The sequence below is a fragment of the Pelophylax lessonae genome, assembly GCF_965119305.1.
Source record: "Pelophylax lessonae genome assembly, contig: HAP1_SCAFFOLD_267, whole genome shotgun sequence".
In the NCBI taxonomy this organism is placed as follows: Eukaryota; Metazoa; Chordata; class Amphibia; order Anura; family Ranidae; genus Pelophylax; species Pelophylax lessonae.
The window spans coordinates 132,162-150,000 of record NW_028120073.1 but is presented as its reverse complement, the minus strand read 5'-3'; the positions used below and the strand labels follow the sequence as shown (position 1 = coordinate 150,000).

The following is a 17,839-nucleotide window of genomic DNA, read 5'->3' as shown; positions in this document are numbered from 1 at the left end:
CTCTGACCGTGGGTCATAAAGGAGCTATGTGACTGGGACACATAACGGGGCACTCTGATAGGGACACGGATGTAAAGGAGGACTCTGACGGAGGCACAGACACAGGCCAAATTACGGCGGGGACACAGGGTGGATGACGGCGGGGAAAGAGGCTGAATGACAGGGGGATACAGGCTGCATGATGAGGGACACACTGATGAGGCACAAATGAGGAGGCACTCATTGGCATGATTTAGACACAGATGGGCATGAGACACAGGTGGGCATAAATAGGGCAGAGATGGGCATGGATGAGGCAGAGATGGGCATGGATGAGGTAGAGATGGGCATGGATGAGGTAGGGGCGGTGCCCATCGGTTTGTACAGCGTGCGAAGAGAGAGCTAAACCAGACATGCAGCGTTCTGTTGACAAATGATCGCTCTGTTATTGGATGGAGCGATCACATGGTAAATGGCCCTGTCGTTGGCCCTTTAACACAATCCGTGGGAAGCGCGATTCGGATGTCTCTGTACGCCCTCCCAGAATAGGCCGACCACGCTGTAGCCATCATCGGGCTATGCCCTGGTTGACAAGTAGTTAATCCCCATAGTCTTAGCTATCCGATATTACCCGTAAAGCGGGGCTTTGCATTACTTATGTTCTGCAATATTTGGCCAAACTCGATCACAATGCCAGTCTCTGTGAAAATTAGGCGTTGCCCCCAAAAAATGTGTGTGGCTACTGGAGGTCCTCTAGTATAAGTTTGCCAAGTATGGTGCCCTGAACCCCCGTGGTTTGGGCTCTACATTTATAGAAGCTTGGCCTGCTATGTTAATCTATGGCAGAGTCTTAGTCTGGAAATTTGAGGGGCTACAAATGAGTCCGGGGGCCATATTTGGCACAGAGGTAGGGGGGTCCTTCCTTTACCACCCCAAACATTTTGGGGTTTGTTAGCTCAAAATTTCCTGATCAACTTTTTCTAGGGCCCCTTGAGAGTATGTGGCCCCCGGGCCATACGGCACAGCAGGGAGTGCTGGATACCATTGGACTATTCTGCGGTGGTCAGCTAAAGTCTACCCCAATGCAGGTCCCTGTGAAAATAAAGCATTGGCCCCAAACAAATGTATGTGCCAAATTTGGTGCCCCTGAGCACCGTGGTTCGGCTACCACAGGGCCCTACATTTAAGCTAGCCTGGCCCATTATGTTAATCTATGGTGCAGCCGCGATCAGGAATTTGAGGGGCCACAGATCGGGCCCCAAATTAGTCCAGAGGCCCAGAGGTAGGGAAGGTCTTCCTTTAACACCTCTACATTTTTGAGGTCGCTAGCCTGAAGTTTTATGGTCAGCTTTTTAGTCGCTAGCCCAAAATGTACTGGTCAACTATTTCCAGGGATTCCTGCAATATCCAGCACTCCCCGCTGCATGGTACGGGCCGAGGGCCGCAAACTCTCAAGTGGCCCTGGAAATAGTTGACCAGTACATTTTGGGCTAGCGACTCCAAAATGCTTGGTAAAGGGAGCCCTCCCCTACCTCCGTGCAAAATATGGCCCCCCAGACTAATTTGGGGCCCGAGCTATTTCCAGGGCCACTTGAGAGTTTGCGGCCCCCGGCCCGTACCATGCAGCGGGGAGTGCTGGATATTGCAGGAATCCCTGGACTCTTAGCTGGACTCTTAGCTATTCAGCAGTATCTGTATAGCGCTGCTCTGCAGTTCCTGTATTCCATAGTGGTTAGCCAAATCGACCCCTATGCAGGTCCCTGTAACAATTAAGGTCCTGAAAAAAGCATGTGGCCCCTGCCACGTTTGAGGCCCCTAGCCACCAGGGTTCAGGTACCACTAGGCCCATAATTTAGGTCAGCTTGGTGCAGTATGGCAATCTTCGAGTGGGCACAGTTGCAGGGCCCCAGCTCGGGCACCAAGCAAGTCCAGGGGACCATATTTGGCACAGTGGTAGGGGAGATCTTCCTTTACCACTCTGAAAATGTTGGAGTAGCTAGCCTGAAATTTTCTGGTCAACTTTTTCAGGGGCCTTTTGGGAGTGTGTGGCCCTGGGGCAGTACCGTGGAGAAGGGACTGCTGGAAACCATATTAATCCCAATATTCTTAGCTATCCAATGTTACCTGCGGAGCAGGGCTCACTGGTACCTATGTTCTACAGTATTTGTGCAAATTTGACGCCCATGCCAGTCCTCGTGAAAATTAGGCATCGTCCACAAAGAAATGTGTGTGACCCTGGGGGTCAGCTAGTATCCCTGTACCAAGTTTGGTGACCATATCCCCCCCGTGATTTGGGTACCACAGGGCACTAAATTTATGGTACATTGGCCCGCTATGTTAATCCATGACTCTGATGGGGGTGGGAATTTGAGGGGGCCACAGCCCAGGCCCTGAAAGAGTCCAGGTTCCCTGAACATGTTTGGGGCCCACGTTGTGGCCCCTCCAAAATTCCCTACTGCGCCATATATTACCATAGGCTAGGCCAAACTAGCCTAAATCTAGGGCCCCACGGTAGCGGAACGATGTTGCCCAGGGGCACCAAACTTGGTATAGGGTTACTAGAGGACCCCCAGGGGCCACAAAATTTTTTTGGGGCCAATGCTTAATTTTCATGAGGACCTTCATGGGGGTGGAATTTGCCCAACCACCGCAGGACATAGGAACTGCAGAGCCAGGCTCTGCAAATATTGTTAAATAGCTAAGAGTCCAGAGATTCCTGCAGTACTCACCAATCCCCACTCCGCATTAGTGCCCGAGGGCCACACACTCCCAAGGGGCCCCCTAAAAAGCTGACCATAAAACTTCAGGCTAGCGACCTCAAAAATGTAGAGGTGGTAAAGGAAGACCTTCCCTACCTCTGGGCCTCTGGACTAATTTGGGGCCCAATCTGTGGCCCCTCAAATTCCTGATCGCGGCTGCACCATAGATTAACATAATGGGCCAGGCTAGCTTAAATGTAGGGCCCTGTGGTAGCCGAACCACGGTGCTCAGGGGCACCAAATTTGGCACATACATTTGTTTGGGGCCAATGCTTTATTTTCACAGGGACCTGCATTGGGGTAGACTTTAGCTGACCACCGCAGAATAGTCCAATGGTATCCAGCACTCCCTTCTGTGCCGTATGGCCCAGGGGGCCACATACACTCAAGGGGCCCTAGAAAAAGTTGATCAGGAAATTTTGAGCTAACAAACCCCAAAATGTTTGGGGTGGTAAAGGAAGGACCCCCCTACCTCTGTGCCAAATATGGCCCCCGGACTCATTTGGGGTCCTAGCTGTAGCCCCTCAAATTTCCAGACTAAGACTCTGCCATAGATTAACATAGCAGGCCAAGCTTCTATAAATGTAGAGCCCAAACCACGGGGGTTCAGGGCACCATACTTGGCAAACTTATACTAGAGGACCTCCAGTAGCCACACACATTTTTTGGGGGCAATGCCTAATTTTCACAGAGACTGGCATTGTGATCGAGTTTGGCCAAATATTGCAGAACATAAGTAATGCAAAGCCCCGCTTTACGGGTAATATCGGATAGCTAAGACTATGGGGATTAACTACTTGTCAACCAGGGCATAGCCCAATGATGGCTACAGCGTGGTCGGCCTATTCTGGGAGGGCGTACAGAGACATCCGAATCGCGCTTCCCACGGATTGTGTTAAAGGGCCAACGACAGGGCCATTTACCATGTGATCGCTCCATCCAATAACAGAGCGATCATTTGTCAACAGAACGCTGCATGTCTGGTTTAGCGCTCTCTTGGCACGCTGTACACACCGATGGGCACCGCCCCTACCTCATCCATGCCCATCTCTGCCTCATCCATGCCCATCTCTGCCTCATCCATGCCCATCTCTGCCCTATTTATGCCCACCTGTGTCTCATGCCCATCTGTGTCTAAATCATGCCAATGAGTGCCTCCTCATTTGTGCCTCATCAGTGTGTCCCTCATCATGCAGCCTGTATCCCCCTGTCATTCAGCCTCTTTCCCCGCCATCATCCACCCTGTGTCCCCGCCGTCATTCAGCCCCTGTCCCTGCCGTCATCCACCCTGTGTCCCCGCCGTCATGCAGTTCATGTCCCCCCGCCGTAATTTGGCCTGTGTCTGTGCCTCCGTCAGAGTCCTCCTTTACATCCAGTGTGTCCCTGTCAGAGTCCTCCTTTACATCCGTGTCCCCATTAGAGTGCTCCTTTACATCTAGTGCTTCCCTATCAGAGTCCCCCTTTACATCAGTGTCCCAGTCAGAGTCCCCCTTTACATCAGTGTCCCAGTCAGAGTCCCCCTTTACATCAGTGTCCCCGTCAGAGTCCCCCTTTACATCCAGTGTCCCCGTTAGAGTCCTCCTTTACATCAGTGTCCCTATCAGAGTGCCCCGTTATGTGTCCCAGTCACATAGCTCCTTTATGACCCACGGTCAGAGTGCCCCTTTATTATTGCAGTCGGCGTGCCCCTTTAGTATTCCAGAGTGCCCTTTTATTATTGCAGTCTGCGTGCCCCTTTAGTATTTCAGAGTGCCCCCTTTAATGTGTCCCATATGAGTACTGATCGTAGTATTTCAGGGTGCCCCTTTAATGTGTGCCATATGAGTTATATATAGCTATATATACACACACACACATACTATATATAGTATATATATATATATATACTATATATATATAAATATACTATACTATATATATATATATATATACTATATGAGTACTGATCATAGTATTTCAGGGTGCCCCTTTAATGAGTTATATATAGCTATATATATATATATATATATTAGTATATATATACACTATATATACTATAATATACTATATAATATACTATACTACTATAATATATATATATATATATATTGTAATGTTTGGGGGGATCAGCTGGATCGCAGGACACAGGCGTTGCAACCAAAGAAATGTTTATTAACTTAAACAGGCTTCATAGCAGCAAAAGAAACACAACAAGGAAAAGACAGTCTCACCGACTTGAAGAGTTCAGAGCTGCTTTTGCAGTCAAACAGTCCCAACTTTTGAAGAGGGTAGCTTCCCCTGGCAATGGGCTCCCAGTCAGCACACTGACATGCACCCTCTCGGCTGTACAAAAGTCCACATTCACCATCCACAGTCTCCTCTATGCTCCACCACACCCAATCTACAACTTCCTGTCCTTCTTAAACCCACTTCCTCTGATCAATGAGTTAACCCCTTTTGCTCCCTTAAAGGGCCCAGAGCCCAAACAGAGGGGAAATATAGCGTCCTTCAAGGACCCACCCTCTACGACCTGTACATATCCCCCCCCTCTGCCCCAACGCCAAGGAGGTGGAGGCAACAGTGGAGCTAAGACAATGGGCTCGAGAGAGGGCATCTGCATTTTGATGCTGTCTCCCGGGCCTGTGCTCCACTACAAATTTAAATTCCTAGAGTGCCAGGAACCAACGGGTAATCCTGGCATTAGTCCCTTTACTTTGTCTCATCCATGTTAAAGGAGCATGGTCCGAAATCAGCCTAAATTTCCTCCCCAAGAGATAATACCTGAGGGATTCTAAGGCCCACTTAATGGCTAAACACTCTCGCTCAACTATCGCATAGTTTTTCTCCGCTGGTGTCAGCTTCCTACTGAGGAAGACTACCGGGTGCTCCTCACCCTGAACAACCTGTGACAGGACTGCTCCTAACCCCGTATCTGAAGCGTCAGTCTGGACAATGAATTCTCTTGAAAAGTTTGGCGCTATCAGGACAGGGTGTTGGCACAGTGCTGACTTAAGCTCCAAAAAAGCCCTTTCAGCATCTGCATTCCACTCAACCATGACCGACGTCCGACCCTTAGTCAGATCGGTCAGTGGAGCCGCCAATGTGGCAAAGTTGGGTACAAACCTCCTGTAGTATCCCACTATGCCCAGGAATGCACGTACCTGCTTCTTTGTTAGGGGGCGGGGCCAGTTCTGTATCGCCTCTACCTTGTTGACCTGAGGTTTTACCAGCCCTCTACCTACGATATACCCCAGGTATTTCACCTCCTCCATTCCCAACGCACATTTTTCTGGATTCACTGTGAACCCCTCCTTCCAAAGGGAGTCCAGCACTGCCTGGACTTTAGGCAAGTGTGATTCCCAGTCTCTGCTAAAAATGACTATGTCATCCAAATATACGGAGGCATACTCTCGATGAGGTCGTAAAACCCTATCCATTGCTCGCTGGAAGGTGGCTGGAGCAGTTTGTAGTCCAAAAGGCATTCTTTTGTACTGAAAACTCCCCTCTGGGGTAGAAAAAGCAGTTTTCTCTCTGGCAGCCTTAGTCAGGGGGATTTGCCAATACCCCTTAGTAAGGTCTAAGGTGGTGATATACCTGGCTGGGCCTAGTCTCTCGATAAGCTCATCCACCCGGGGCATAGGGTAGGCATCAAACTTTGAAACTTCATTAAGTTTACGGAAATCATTGCAGAACCGCAGAGTCCCATTGGGCTTTGGTACCAACACAATTGGGCTTGACCACTCACTCTGCGATTCTTCAATAACATCCAGGTCTAACATCTTCTTTACTTCCTCTGAAACGGCCTTTCTCTGAGCTTCCGGGATACGGTACGGCCGGACACAAACTTTGACCCCTGGTTCCGTGATAACATCATGCTCGATAACCGTAGTAAGACCTGGCAAGTCTGAAAAATTTTCTTTATTTCTCTGCAAGAACTCCTTTGCTTGCTGACTTTGGATTTTAGACAGTGTATTTGCTACTTGGACACTCTCCACACCAACCTGAGGTTCAAGTCTTACACCAGCCAGGGAGGTCACCGGTTCCCTGTCCATCCAGGGCTTTAACAAGTTTACGTGATATATTTGATACGGCTTCCTCTTGCCTGGTTGGTGGACTCTATAATTTACCTCCCCTATTTTTTCCACAATTTCAAAGGGACCTTGCCATCTGGCCAAGAACTTACTTTCTCTATCGCTCATTGACAGACGTAGTCTTCTTGATTCTCAAGAGCTGGGTTATGTTGTCTCCGCAGGAGTAGGACTAGGCAGAATGACAAAACGTTCTGGCTCCACCTTAGGGGCAGTCCCTGAGGGTATATCCTCCCTCTCTCTGCTACAGGGAATCAGTTTTTTTTCTGTCTAGTCAGGATTAAGGACCTAAGTTCCTTGCTGGGATCTTTTGGTCCTGGCAAGACTTTTTTTCTTTAAGAAAAAGACATTTTTTAGGTAGTTTTTCTCCAGTGTTTTTCCTGTGAGATCTTCAAGCAAAAAATGCCGGACTGGGCGACACTTGTGGTCACCCCAGCCGGCCTACGAGCGCGTGCAGACCATGGCATTGCGCTTGGTCGGCCGCGACACATTCAAGTAAGTATGCGGGGCCGGGCGACGGGCTGGATGTTGAGATCCAGTGGTCACCCCGGTTTCTGCCTACGAGCGCGTGCAGACCAGTGCGCTGGGTCGGCCGCGACGGAGTCCCAGTAAAGGGACTGACTTTGCGAGTTAAAAGTCTCGCTTGGACGCCAGGTACCAGAGAGTCGAGGCGTCCACAAACCCCCACCCCGGTGGAGAGGGTATTGTGAAGAGAGGGTGCCTGTCGGTTCGGTATGGTGAGTAAACGTTCCCTTTTTTCCTCATTATGAGGCAGTATGTATTATGGGCCCCTCCATATATGGTCAGTATATATCTGATACTTACAAGTCCCCCTTGTAATACAGCATGTGTTTGTGGGAAGTGGACTTGGTTCAAGAACTAACACTCTACCCAGCAGACTGTAACATTACAGCAAACATAGGAGGTATAATCCTACCTTATGTGCAGTGTATCTCTGTAGATCCATATGTCACCTCTTAGCAGAGTGCAGGTGGATGTGCTGGGAAGACGATATCGGCGGTCCGCCGCCATTTTGCCGTAGACCGAATGCATGTATGTCCTCAGGTCACGCCGGCCGCCATGTTTTTGGAGTCTTATGTCTCCTCTATGGGGGCGGCCATGTTTTGTGAGCCCAGCTTCCTCGTGGAGGGCTGGGAACGCCGGAAGGCGTACACAGGGGGCGGAGCCACGCCTTCTGCCCGGGAAAAAGCAAACAGCTCCTTCCAGTCTGTGTAAGACAGACGCTGGCTGCAGTTTGTTGGAAACTGCACTGCATCGGTTGGTGAGCCTTGGGGGTCCCTCTCTCTCTCTCTGGGATCGAGAAGCAGGTACTCTGAGGGGCGCTATTGCGCTAGGGGGAGACACACAAAAAAAAAAAAAAAAAAAAAGTTTTTTTGTTTTGCTGGCATAGGTGTCCTGTATTAACATGGACCCTGCCACTCATGTATCTCCTCCGGATCCCCTCGAGGGGTCTGCGGGATCCTCCAGCACCCCATTGACAATTGAATCTTTGTCAGCCATTATGGAAACTTTTGTGTCCCGGGTGGAAGTGGCTTGTCAGGGACAGGGCGCAAGAAAGCGACCCCCGCCTAACCCCTTATTATCTGAAACCTCGGATTCAGACTCTGAGCCTATTTCTGCAGTTGCAGGTACTTCATCTGGTATTGGTGTCTCGGGTCCTGTCTCTTCAGACAGTGAGGAGGATGTTTCGGCATCCGCCATAGCCCGAGAGGAAGCGTTGGTAAACGCACTCATTGTATCTGTTCAAGAGACCTTAAGGTTACAGGGTATTCCATCAGAAATAGCTGAAACTGAGATCCCTTTTGGGACTAAAAAACGCATCAAAGTGGCGAAGGTTTTTCCATTGCCCAAATGTTTTGGCAATCCAATCAAAGAAGAATGGAGTCTGCCAAAACGCACTTTTAATATTTCCAAACGCATTGACAGGCGTTATCCGTTTGAGGAAACCCTTATTAAGAAATGGACAGAACCACCTGTGGTGGATTCACCAATTGCTAGATTGAATAAAGCCACGGTTATTCCTTTAGAAGACGCTCCGTCTTTTAAAGATCCAGTGGATCGCAAGATAGAAGCTATGTCTCGCACCATGTTTTCCTTGATTGGATCAGCTTTCAGACCAATAATTGCTATTGGTCTGGTTTCGCAGGCTGTAACTGAATGGACCAAGTGGTTACGCCGGGACTTAGAAGAGGTCCCTCAGGCGGTATCAGATTTGTTGGAACAAATGATACAGGGGTTACAGTTTGTATGTGATGCGACGTTAGACGCCACTCCATTAATGGCGCGAGCATCAGTCTCAGCAGTGGTTCTCAGGCCTACACTGTGGCTAAAAGGTTGGTTAGCCGACCAAGGTTCCAAAAAAGCATTGGCTAATATCCCCTTTTCAGGAGAGCGTCTATTTGGAGCCAACTTAGATGAGATCATTAAGGATCTCACCGGTGGAAAAAGCACCTTTTTACCGCTAAATTTTAAAGGTAGAGGAACTCGTCAAAGACGAGGGCCTTCTTTTTCTGCTCACAAGAGGTTTTTTCGTCCAGCGGGTGAAAAAACTAAGTCCTCCAAAGCTCCTGCAGGAGGCGTCAGGGGTCGTTGGTCGGGCAAGCAAAAGCCCGCCCCCTCCAGACCTGAAGATAAACCATCCAAAGCCTGAAGGTGCGCCCCCACCCATAACTGGGGTGGGGGGACGTCTTCGCCGGTTCCCGGATCCATGGCTTTCCAGAATCCCGGACAAATGGGTTTGCGAAGTCATAAGGTCAGGGTACAAGATCGAGTTTCGATCTCTCCCACCGGCGCGATTCTTCCCTTCCAATATCCGACTATCCGCAGATCGTTTAGAAGATCTGCGGAGAGCAGTCACAGATTTACTACAACAAGGAGTGGTTGTCCACGTTCCTTGGACAGAACGGTTTCAAGGGTTTTATTCAAACCTGTTTACAATACCCAGGAAAGAGGGCAAAGTACGTCCAATTCTGGACTTAAGTGCACTCAATTCTTTCGTCAACATAAGAAGATTCAGAATGGAGTCCATTCGCACGGTAGCAGCCTTCCTGCATCCAGGGGATGTCCTAGCGTCCATAGACATCAAGGACGCCTATCTTCACATTCCCATTTTCGCAGGACATCAGCGGTTTCTACGCTTTTCCGTAGAAGAGAACCACTATCAGTTTGTGGCGTTACCTTTCGGTCTCGCCACGGCTCCGCGGGTCTTCACAAAGGTGTTGGCCCCAATGTTGGCACTTCTGCGCCAAAGAGGTATATCGATTCTAGGTTACCTAGACGATCTTCTGCTTCATGCAGAGTCTCCTCAGACCTTGCTACAAAACATAGAAATTACTATGATTTCTTTACAGGAATTCGGGTGGCTGGTGAACCAGCAAAAGTCATTTCTGGTTCCCACCCAGAGGCTCGAATATCTGGGTCTAATTCTAGACACAGTCAGGACAAGAGTTTTCCTTCCGGTAGGGAAACTCCGAAAGATTCAATCTGCAGTCCAGTTGTTACTGTCCAACAGCTGGTCTTCCCTTCGGACTTGCATGAGGGTTCTGGGGTTGATGGTGGCTTCGTTCGAAGCAGTCCCATTTGCCCAGTCCCATACCCGAATTCTTCAGCAAGAGATTCTTCTCAGATGGAATCGGAATCCGGAATCTCTGGACAATCAGATCCGATTGAGCAAACAGACCAGAGAGTCTCTGGTATGGTGGCTTCGGTCTTCGATGCTCAGCCAGGGAAAGTCATTTCTGCCAATATATTGGACGACAGTGACCACGGATGCCAGTCTATCCGGATGGGGAGGAATTCTCGGTCAGTTATCTGTCCAGGGACTTTGGTCCCCGGAAGAATCCAGGTTACCGATAAATGTATTGGAACTGAGAGCGATCAGACTTTGTCTGATTCACTGGACCGAGCAGCTCCAGGGCAGCTCGGTTCGGATCCAGTCGGACAATGCCACGGCCGTGGCTTATGTCAATCACCAGGGGGGCACCAAGAGTGCCCGAGCGGCCAAAGAAGTGGCTTGCATTCTTCGCTGGGCGGAACGATTTGTTCCAGCAATCTCTGCGGTGTTCATTCCGGGGGTGGAGAATTGGCAGGCAGATTATCTCAGCCGTCAGACCCTGGATCAGGGGGAATGGTCCCTCCATCCAGACGTTTTCCACCAGTTGTGCCTGCGGTGGGGCACCCCGGATGTGGATCTGTTGGCATCACGATTCAACAGGAAAGTTCAGAGATTCGTGGCTCGCTCCCGCGATCCTCTAGCAGAAACCGCAGACGCACTGATCGCCCCGTGGGGGCAATACCAGCTAATATATGCCTTCCCTCCTCTCGCGTTACTGCCAAGACTTCTTCGCAGGGTAGAGGAGGAAGGAATCCCAGTAATCCTGGTAGCTCCGGACTGGCCTCGTCGAGCTTGGTACGCCGACATGGTCAGACTGGTGGCGGACGTCCCGTGGAGACTTCCTCTCAGGGAGGATCTACTGTCTCAGGGACCGATCTTCCATCCTGCTTTACGATCGCTGGCTTTAACGGCCTGGCTATTGAGACCCAGGTGCTGAAGGACAAAGGTTTGTCAGCTTCAGTTATTCCTACTCTAGTTGAAGCAAGGAAAGCGACTTCCAGAAAGATTTATCATCGCACATGGAAGTCCTACATTGCATGGTGTGAACCTTTGGGGTTCCGTCCTCGGTCTTATTCGATTAGTCGAATATTGGCTTTTCTGCAACAAGGGGTTGAGCAGAAACTGGCCTTGAGTACTATCAAGGGTCAGGTCTCAGCATTAGCCATCTTCTTTCAGAAGCCTTTGGCTACTCATTCCTTGGTGCGGAATTTCATCCAGGGGGTGCGACATCTGGCTCCGCCAGTGCACGCGCCATTACCCCCCTGGGATCTTAATTTAGTGTTGTCGGTTCTTCAGAAACCTCCCTTTGAAGATATTAGGGAGATTCCTCTACCCACGTTGTCCCAGAAGGTGGCCTTCTTGGTGGCTATTACTTCTGCACGCAGGGTGTCAGAACTGGCCGCATTATCTTGTCGTTCACCATATCTGGTGGTTCATAGAGATAAGGTGGTTCTTCGTCCGAATCCATCCTTTCTACCAAAAGTGGTTTCAGAATTTCATCTGAATGAAGAAATTGTATTACCTTCCCTGTGTCCTAAGCCCAGTCATCCTCGGGAATTTGCTTTGCACTCCTTGGATGTGGTCCGGGCGATCAGCGTATACTTGAAAACGACAGACTCGTTTCGCAAGACGGATTCACTTTTTGTGATCCCAGATGGACCCAAAAAGGGGTTGCCTGCATCTGCCGCGACCATTTCCAGATGGATCAGACAGACGGTAGTACAGGCTTATTCTATTAAGGGTCGGGAGCCCCCGTTCCCTGTTAAGGCGCACTCCACTCGGGCACTTAGTGCGTCATGGGCCTTTCGCCATCAGGCGTCAGTGGTCCAGGTGTGCAAGGCGGCTACCTGGTCGTCGGTACATACCTTTTCTAAACATTATAAAGTTGATGTAATGGCATCGTCTGATGCCTCGTTTGGCCGCAAGGTTTTGCAGGCCGCAATTTGAGGAGACCAGTGGTCTACCTCGAGGGTTTTTTCCGTTGGAAAATTTTTCTTTAGTCTCATTCTTTGTTTATAATGAGCCTTTAAAACTTCTAGTTTGGCACCGGTTGGGCCTACTAGATTGGATTTGATTTTGTCAATCCCACCCCTCATTTGTGGCACTGCTTCTGGATGTCCCAGCTCTTGAGAATCAAGAAGACTACGTCTGTCAATGAGCGATAGAGAAAAATGGATTTTTGTAAGAACTTACCGTAAAATCCTTTTCTCTTAAGCTCATTGACAGACGTAGTACCCGCCCCTCTATCATTGAGTTGGGTTGGGTTAAATTCTCTGTACTGCTTTAAACAGAACTGATTCCCTGTAGCAGAGAGAGGGAGGATATACCCTCAGGGACTGCCCCTAAGGTGGAGCCAGAACGTTTTGTCATTCTGCCTAGTCCTACTCCTGCGGAGACAACATAACCCAGCTCTTGAGAATCAAGAAGACTACGTCTGTCAATGAGCTTAAGAGAAAAGGATTTTACAGTAAGATCTTACAAAAATCAATTTTTCCACAGTGGGAATCAGTATCGCCACTCGATCCCCCACTTGGAAGTGCCTTATTTTAGCGGCCCTATTATATACCCTCCGTTGAGCCTCCTGGGCTGTTTGCAAATGTTCCTTGACCAGGGGCATCACACTCATGATCCTTTCCTGCATTTGGGAGACATATTCAAGAACACTCTTATGCTGAATAGATTTACTTTCCCATTCCTCTTTAACAAAATCAAGCAATCCACGAGGTCTCCGCCCATACACCAACTCAAAGGGTGAAAACCCCGTGGAGGCCTGAGGCACTTCCCGAATAGCAAATAGGAGAGCTGGTAACAGGCAGTCCCAGTCTTTCCCATCTCTTTGTACCACTCTCTTGATCATTGACTTCAGAGTCTTATTAAAGCGCTCTACCAAGCCGTCTGTTTGGGGATGGTATACTGATGTGCGCAGCTGTTTAATCCGAAACAGCTTGCACACATCGGCCATAACCCTCGACATAAACGGAGTGCCCTGGTCCGTGAGGATTTCCTTAGGAAATCCAGTTCGTGTGAACAATTGGAATAACTCCCGAGCAATAGTCTTAGAGGAGGTATTCCGCAGGGGTAGCGCCTCTGGATATCTGGTGGCATAGTCAAGGATCACCAGTATATAGGAGTGACCTCGAGCAGACTTTACCAAGGGACCCACTATATCCATCGCTATCCTTTCAAATGGGACCTCAATTATAGGCAGAGGGACCAAAGGGCTACGGAAGTGAGTCACCGGAGCGGTTAACTGACAGGTGGGACAGGAGGCACAGTATTTCTTTACCTCTGCTTTCAGACCTGGCCAGTAAAACCGGTCGGTGATTCGTGCTTCTGTCTTCTCCACTCCTAGGTGTCCCCCTAAAACATCGTTATGGGCCAGGTCAAGAACCTTCCGTCTATATTGTTGGGGTACCAATAATTGGTCTACCACATCTCCTCTTATTTGGTTAACCCGATAAAGCAATTCATTGCATACTGCAAAGTGTGGCCATCGCTCATTTGCCCCTGGCTCTTGTGGAACTCCATTTACTACCACAACCTGTTCCCGTGCCCGGGCCAAAGTGGGGTCCTGCATCTGAGCAGTACCAAATGCCCCCTGGGTAACACCCAAATCTGGTAGAGCAGGGGTAGAGGCCACTTCCTCCTCCTCTTCCCCCAGCATCACCTGAAGAGGAGAAGGTTCCCCCCCCCTCAGTATTCAGGTTGGTCTGTGGACCATGTATTTTGGCATCCTCAACAGTTTCAACATTACTTTATCCAGTTCAACCTTCACAAAATTTGGCAGTTCAGGATTACTTTCCTCAACAGCAGGAACAGAGGACGTTTCTCCCCAGTCTCTGGGCCATTCATGTGGTTGTCCTTGTTCCCACAATTTTACAAACAACGGACAGTCTCGTCCTATGATCACATCATGCACTAAGTTTTTCACCACCCCCACCTCTTGAGTACCAGTGCCACATGCCGTGGAGATGGACACCAAGATGAGAGGGTACTCTCTAGTGTCTCCGTGAATGCACACGACCCGTAAAGTTTTGCTTACTGGGCCGATTCTCCCAAAAAACTCTAGGATGAACCAGGGTCACCATGCTTCCTGAGTCCAACAAAGCCCTGGCAGGAAGGTGGTTTACTCGAACTTCACACTCGAACACTCGGCATAAAAAGACACCTTTTGGAGGACCCCGCATTCCATGGGCTCTTCTTGCAGTGGGCAGTGTGCCCGGGTATGGCCCCAGGAATGACACCGCCAACATTGTATATCCCCCACTTTCCGAGCAGGAACAGGCCTCTGAGAAGGCACAAGGAGTGACTCCTGGCCTTGTGGAATTGGTGCTCCAGGGTTCCGTGGGATTTCCATCCGAGCGGCTGCAGTTGGCCGAACCGGCCGAGACGTGCTGGGGCCTTGGCGCTTGGTAGGGCCAAGAAGATCCTCCACTACCGTATATCGTTCCACCATCTCAACAAGGTGGTTCACTGTTGTGGGGTCTCCATGGCTGACCCATCGTTGAAGGTCGTCTGGCAGGGACCTCAGGTATCGGTCCAACACAACTCGTTCCACAATTTGGAGGCCAGACAACACCTCTGGCTGCAGCCATTTTTTTACCAGTTGCACCAGGTCATGCATTTGGGACCTTGGTGGCCGGTCTGGACAATATTTCCACTGGTGCACTCGTTGGGCCCGAACAGCCGTAGTTACCCCCAGATGAGCCAAAATTTCTGCCTTTAATCGTTCATAGACTTTCGCTTCTTCAGGTGGTAGATCAAAGTAGGCCTTTTGAGGATCTCCGGTGAGGAAAGGAGCAATGAGACCGGCCCACTGGTCCTGGGGCCACCCTTCTCTCTCTGCCGTCCTCTCAAACGTAGCAAGGAATGCCTCTACATCATCACTCAGAGACAGCTTCTGCAGGAAATGACTGGCCCTCACCGTCACCTGGTTGCTAGGGGTAACCGCTGCCTGTTCATGACTCTGGGAAAGGTGCTGTACTACCTCTTGTAAGGCCTTCACCTGAGTCTGTATAGCTCCTTGCTGGGCGGCCAGCTGGGTTACCAACAGGTGAGTACTTTCTTGTTGCTGAGCCAGAGCCTCTTTGTGGTGAGCTTGTTGTACCTCCAGCTGGGTTGCTAAGCGCTGATTAGCTTCCTCATGACGAGTTTGCGCTTGCATATTAGCCAGGGATAACTGTTTAATTAGCTCCTCCATTGTTTCAGCTTTTAGTGCGGCTTTAACCCAGGACATAAGTCAAGTGTACTGTCCCTTTAAATGTCAGTTTCAGTCCAATGCAAAAAAAAAAAAAAATTTTTTTTTTCTTCTTGTGCCTGTTACTCAGTCCTGCCCGCATCCTCCACCACTTGTAATGTTTGGGGGGATCAGCTGGATCGCAGGACACAGGCGTTGCAACCAAAGAAATGTTTATTAACTTAAACAGGCTTCATAGCAGCAAAAGAAACACAACAAGGAAAAGACAGTCTCACCGACTTGAAGAGTTCAGAGCTGCTTTTGCAGTCAAACAGTCCCAACTTTTGAAGAGGGTAGCTTCCCCTGGCAATGGGCTCCCAGTCAGCACACTGACATGCACCTTCTCGGCTGTACAAAAGTCCACATTCACCATCCACAGTCTCCTCTATGCTCCACCACACCCAATCTACAACTTCCTGTCCTTCTTAAACCCACTTCCTCTGATCAATGAGTTAACCCCTTTTGCTCCCTTAAAGGGCCCAGAGCCCAAACAGAGGGGAAATATAGCGTCCTTCAAGGACCCACCCTCTACGACCTGTACAATATATACATATATATATATATATATATAAATATTAGTTACATATAGCGAGTTAGAATCTTCATATGTGTAATCATCGTACAGAGCGAGTTAGAATCTGACATTAGATTCTTCCCCGCTCTGTCTCTCGTCGGATTGTGCCCCCGACGGACTGCGCACGCGCCAACCCCAGCCGATCAGCTGTTCTGACAGGGTGACATCACTTACGGAGCATGCGCAGTCCGACCCGGGCATTATCCGACGGAGGGCATTCCTCGACACGACACCGGCACCAGAAGGGAGGAGAGGAGATTGGTGCCGGCACCAGAAGGGAGGAGAGGAGATTGGTGCTGGCACCAGAAGGGAGGAGAGGAGATTGGTGCCGGCACCAGAAGGGAGGAGAGGAGATTGGTGCCGGCAGACTGAGGGTTGCCCGGAGGGTGTCTGGTCATCTGTCCTCCCTGCTGGTGGGATTGGGGGGGAGGGGGCTCCTATAAGATTGGGGTGTCAGTGGACTGTCTGTCATGTCTCCATGTCTCTTCTCTCAGGGGGTGACCCCGCTGGGCAGTCTGCAGGAATGGATTCAGATATACGGCAAACACTTGGACCGGGAGACCCGCGAGGATTGCAGAGAGACTGAGAGGCTTCTGCGTGCGGCTCTGGCGGGAAGAGGTATTAGAGGCTCGGGATATAGGGTTGGTTGGAGGGGGGGGGTTAGGTATTAGAGATTCCAGATATAGGGTTGGGTGTCTATGTGTGGCGGGGGGGGGGGGGGGTGAGGTATTACAGACTCGGGATATAGGGTTGGTTGGCGGGGGGGGGGGTGTGAGGTATTACAGATTCCAGATATAGGGTTGGGTGTCGAGGTGGGGGGGGGGGGAGGTATTGGAGATTCCAGATATAGGGTTGGGTGTCTAGGTGAGGTATTACAGACTCGGGATATAGGGTTGGTTGGCGGGGAGGGGGGGGGTGTGAGGTATTACAGATTCCAGATATAGGGTTGGGTGTCGAGGTGGGGGGGGGGGAGGTATTGGAGATTCCAGATATAGGGTTGGGTGTCTAGGTGTGGCGGGGGGGGGGGGGGTGAGGTATTACAGACTCGGGATATAGGGTTGGTTGGCGGGGGGGGGGGGGGGTGTGAGGTATTACAGATTCCAGATATAGGGTTGGGTGTCGAGGTGTGGCGGGGGGGGGGGGGTGAGGTATTAGAGATTCGGGATATAGGGTTGGATGTCGAGGTGTGGCGGGGGGGGGGGGGGGGCAAAGTATTAGAGATCAGATTAAATGTTGGGAACGTGGCCGGGATATTTGGGATATAGATTAGGTGTCGGGGGGGGGGGTTGTTGTTTGTGATTAGGGGGGAGGGAATTGGGTGTTTGGGTGGGATATTCAGGATTGTGTGGTAAGGGGGGGGGGATATTAGGAATTGGATGATGAGGGAGGGATTGGGTATTTGGGGGGGATATTCGGGATTGGGTATTTTGGGGGGGGGGTGGATATTTGAGATTGGGTATTGGGTGGGTGATATTTGGTATTGGGTGTTTAGGGGGGGTTCGTGATTGGGTGTTTATGGGGGGTGGATATTCGGGATTGGGTGTTTATGGGGGGTGGATATTCGGGATTGGGTGTTTAGGGGGGGTGGAT

At 50.1% G+C, this 17,839-nt stretch overlaps 1 protein-coding gene across 1 annotated transcript in view; it reads left to right on the top strand.

The window, feature by feature from the left end:
• Positions 1-17,839, top strand: part of TONSL (tonsoku like, DNA repair protein) — a 130,481-nt gene that overhangs the window by 68,488 nt on the left and 44,154 nt on the right. The window contains exon 16 of the mRNA XM_082276065.1: positions 16,744-16,867. Within this exon, the coding sequence (XP_082132191.1) occupies positions 16,744-16,867 (124 nt within the window). The remainder of the gene's footprint in view (positions 1-16,743; positions 16,868-17,839) is intronic.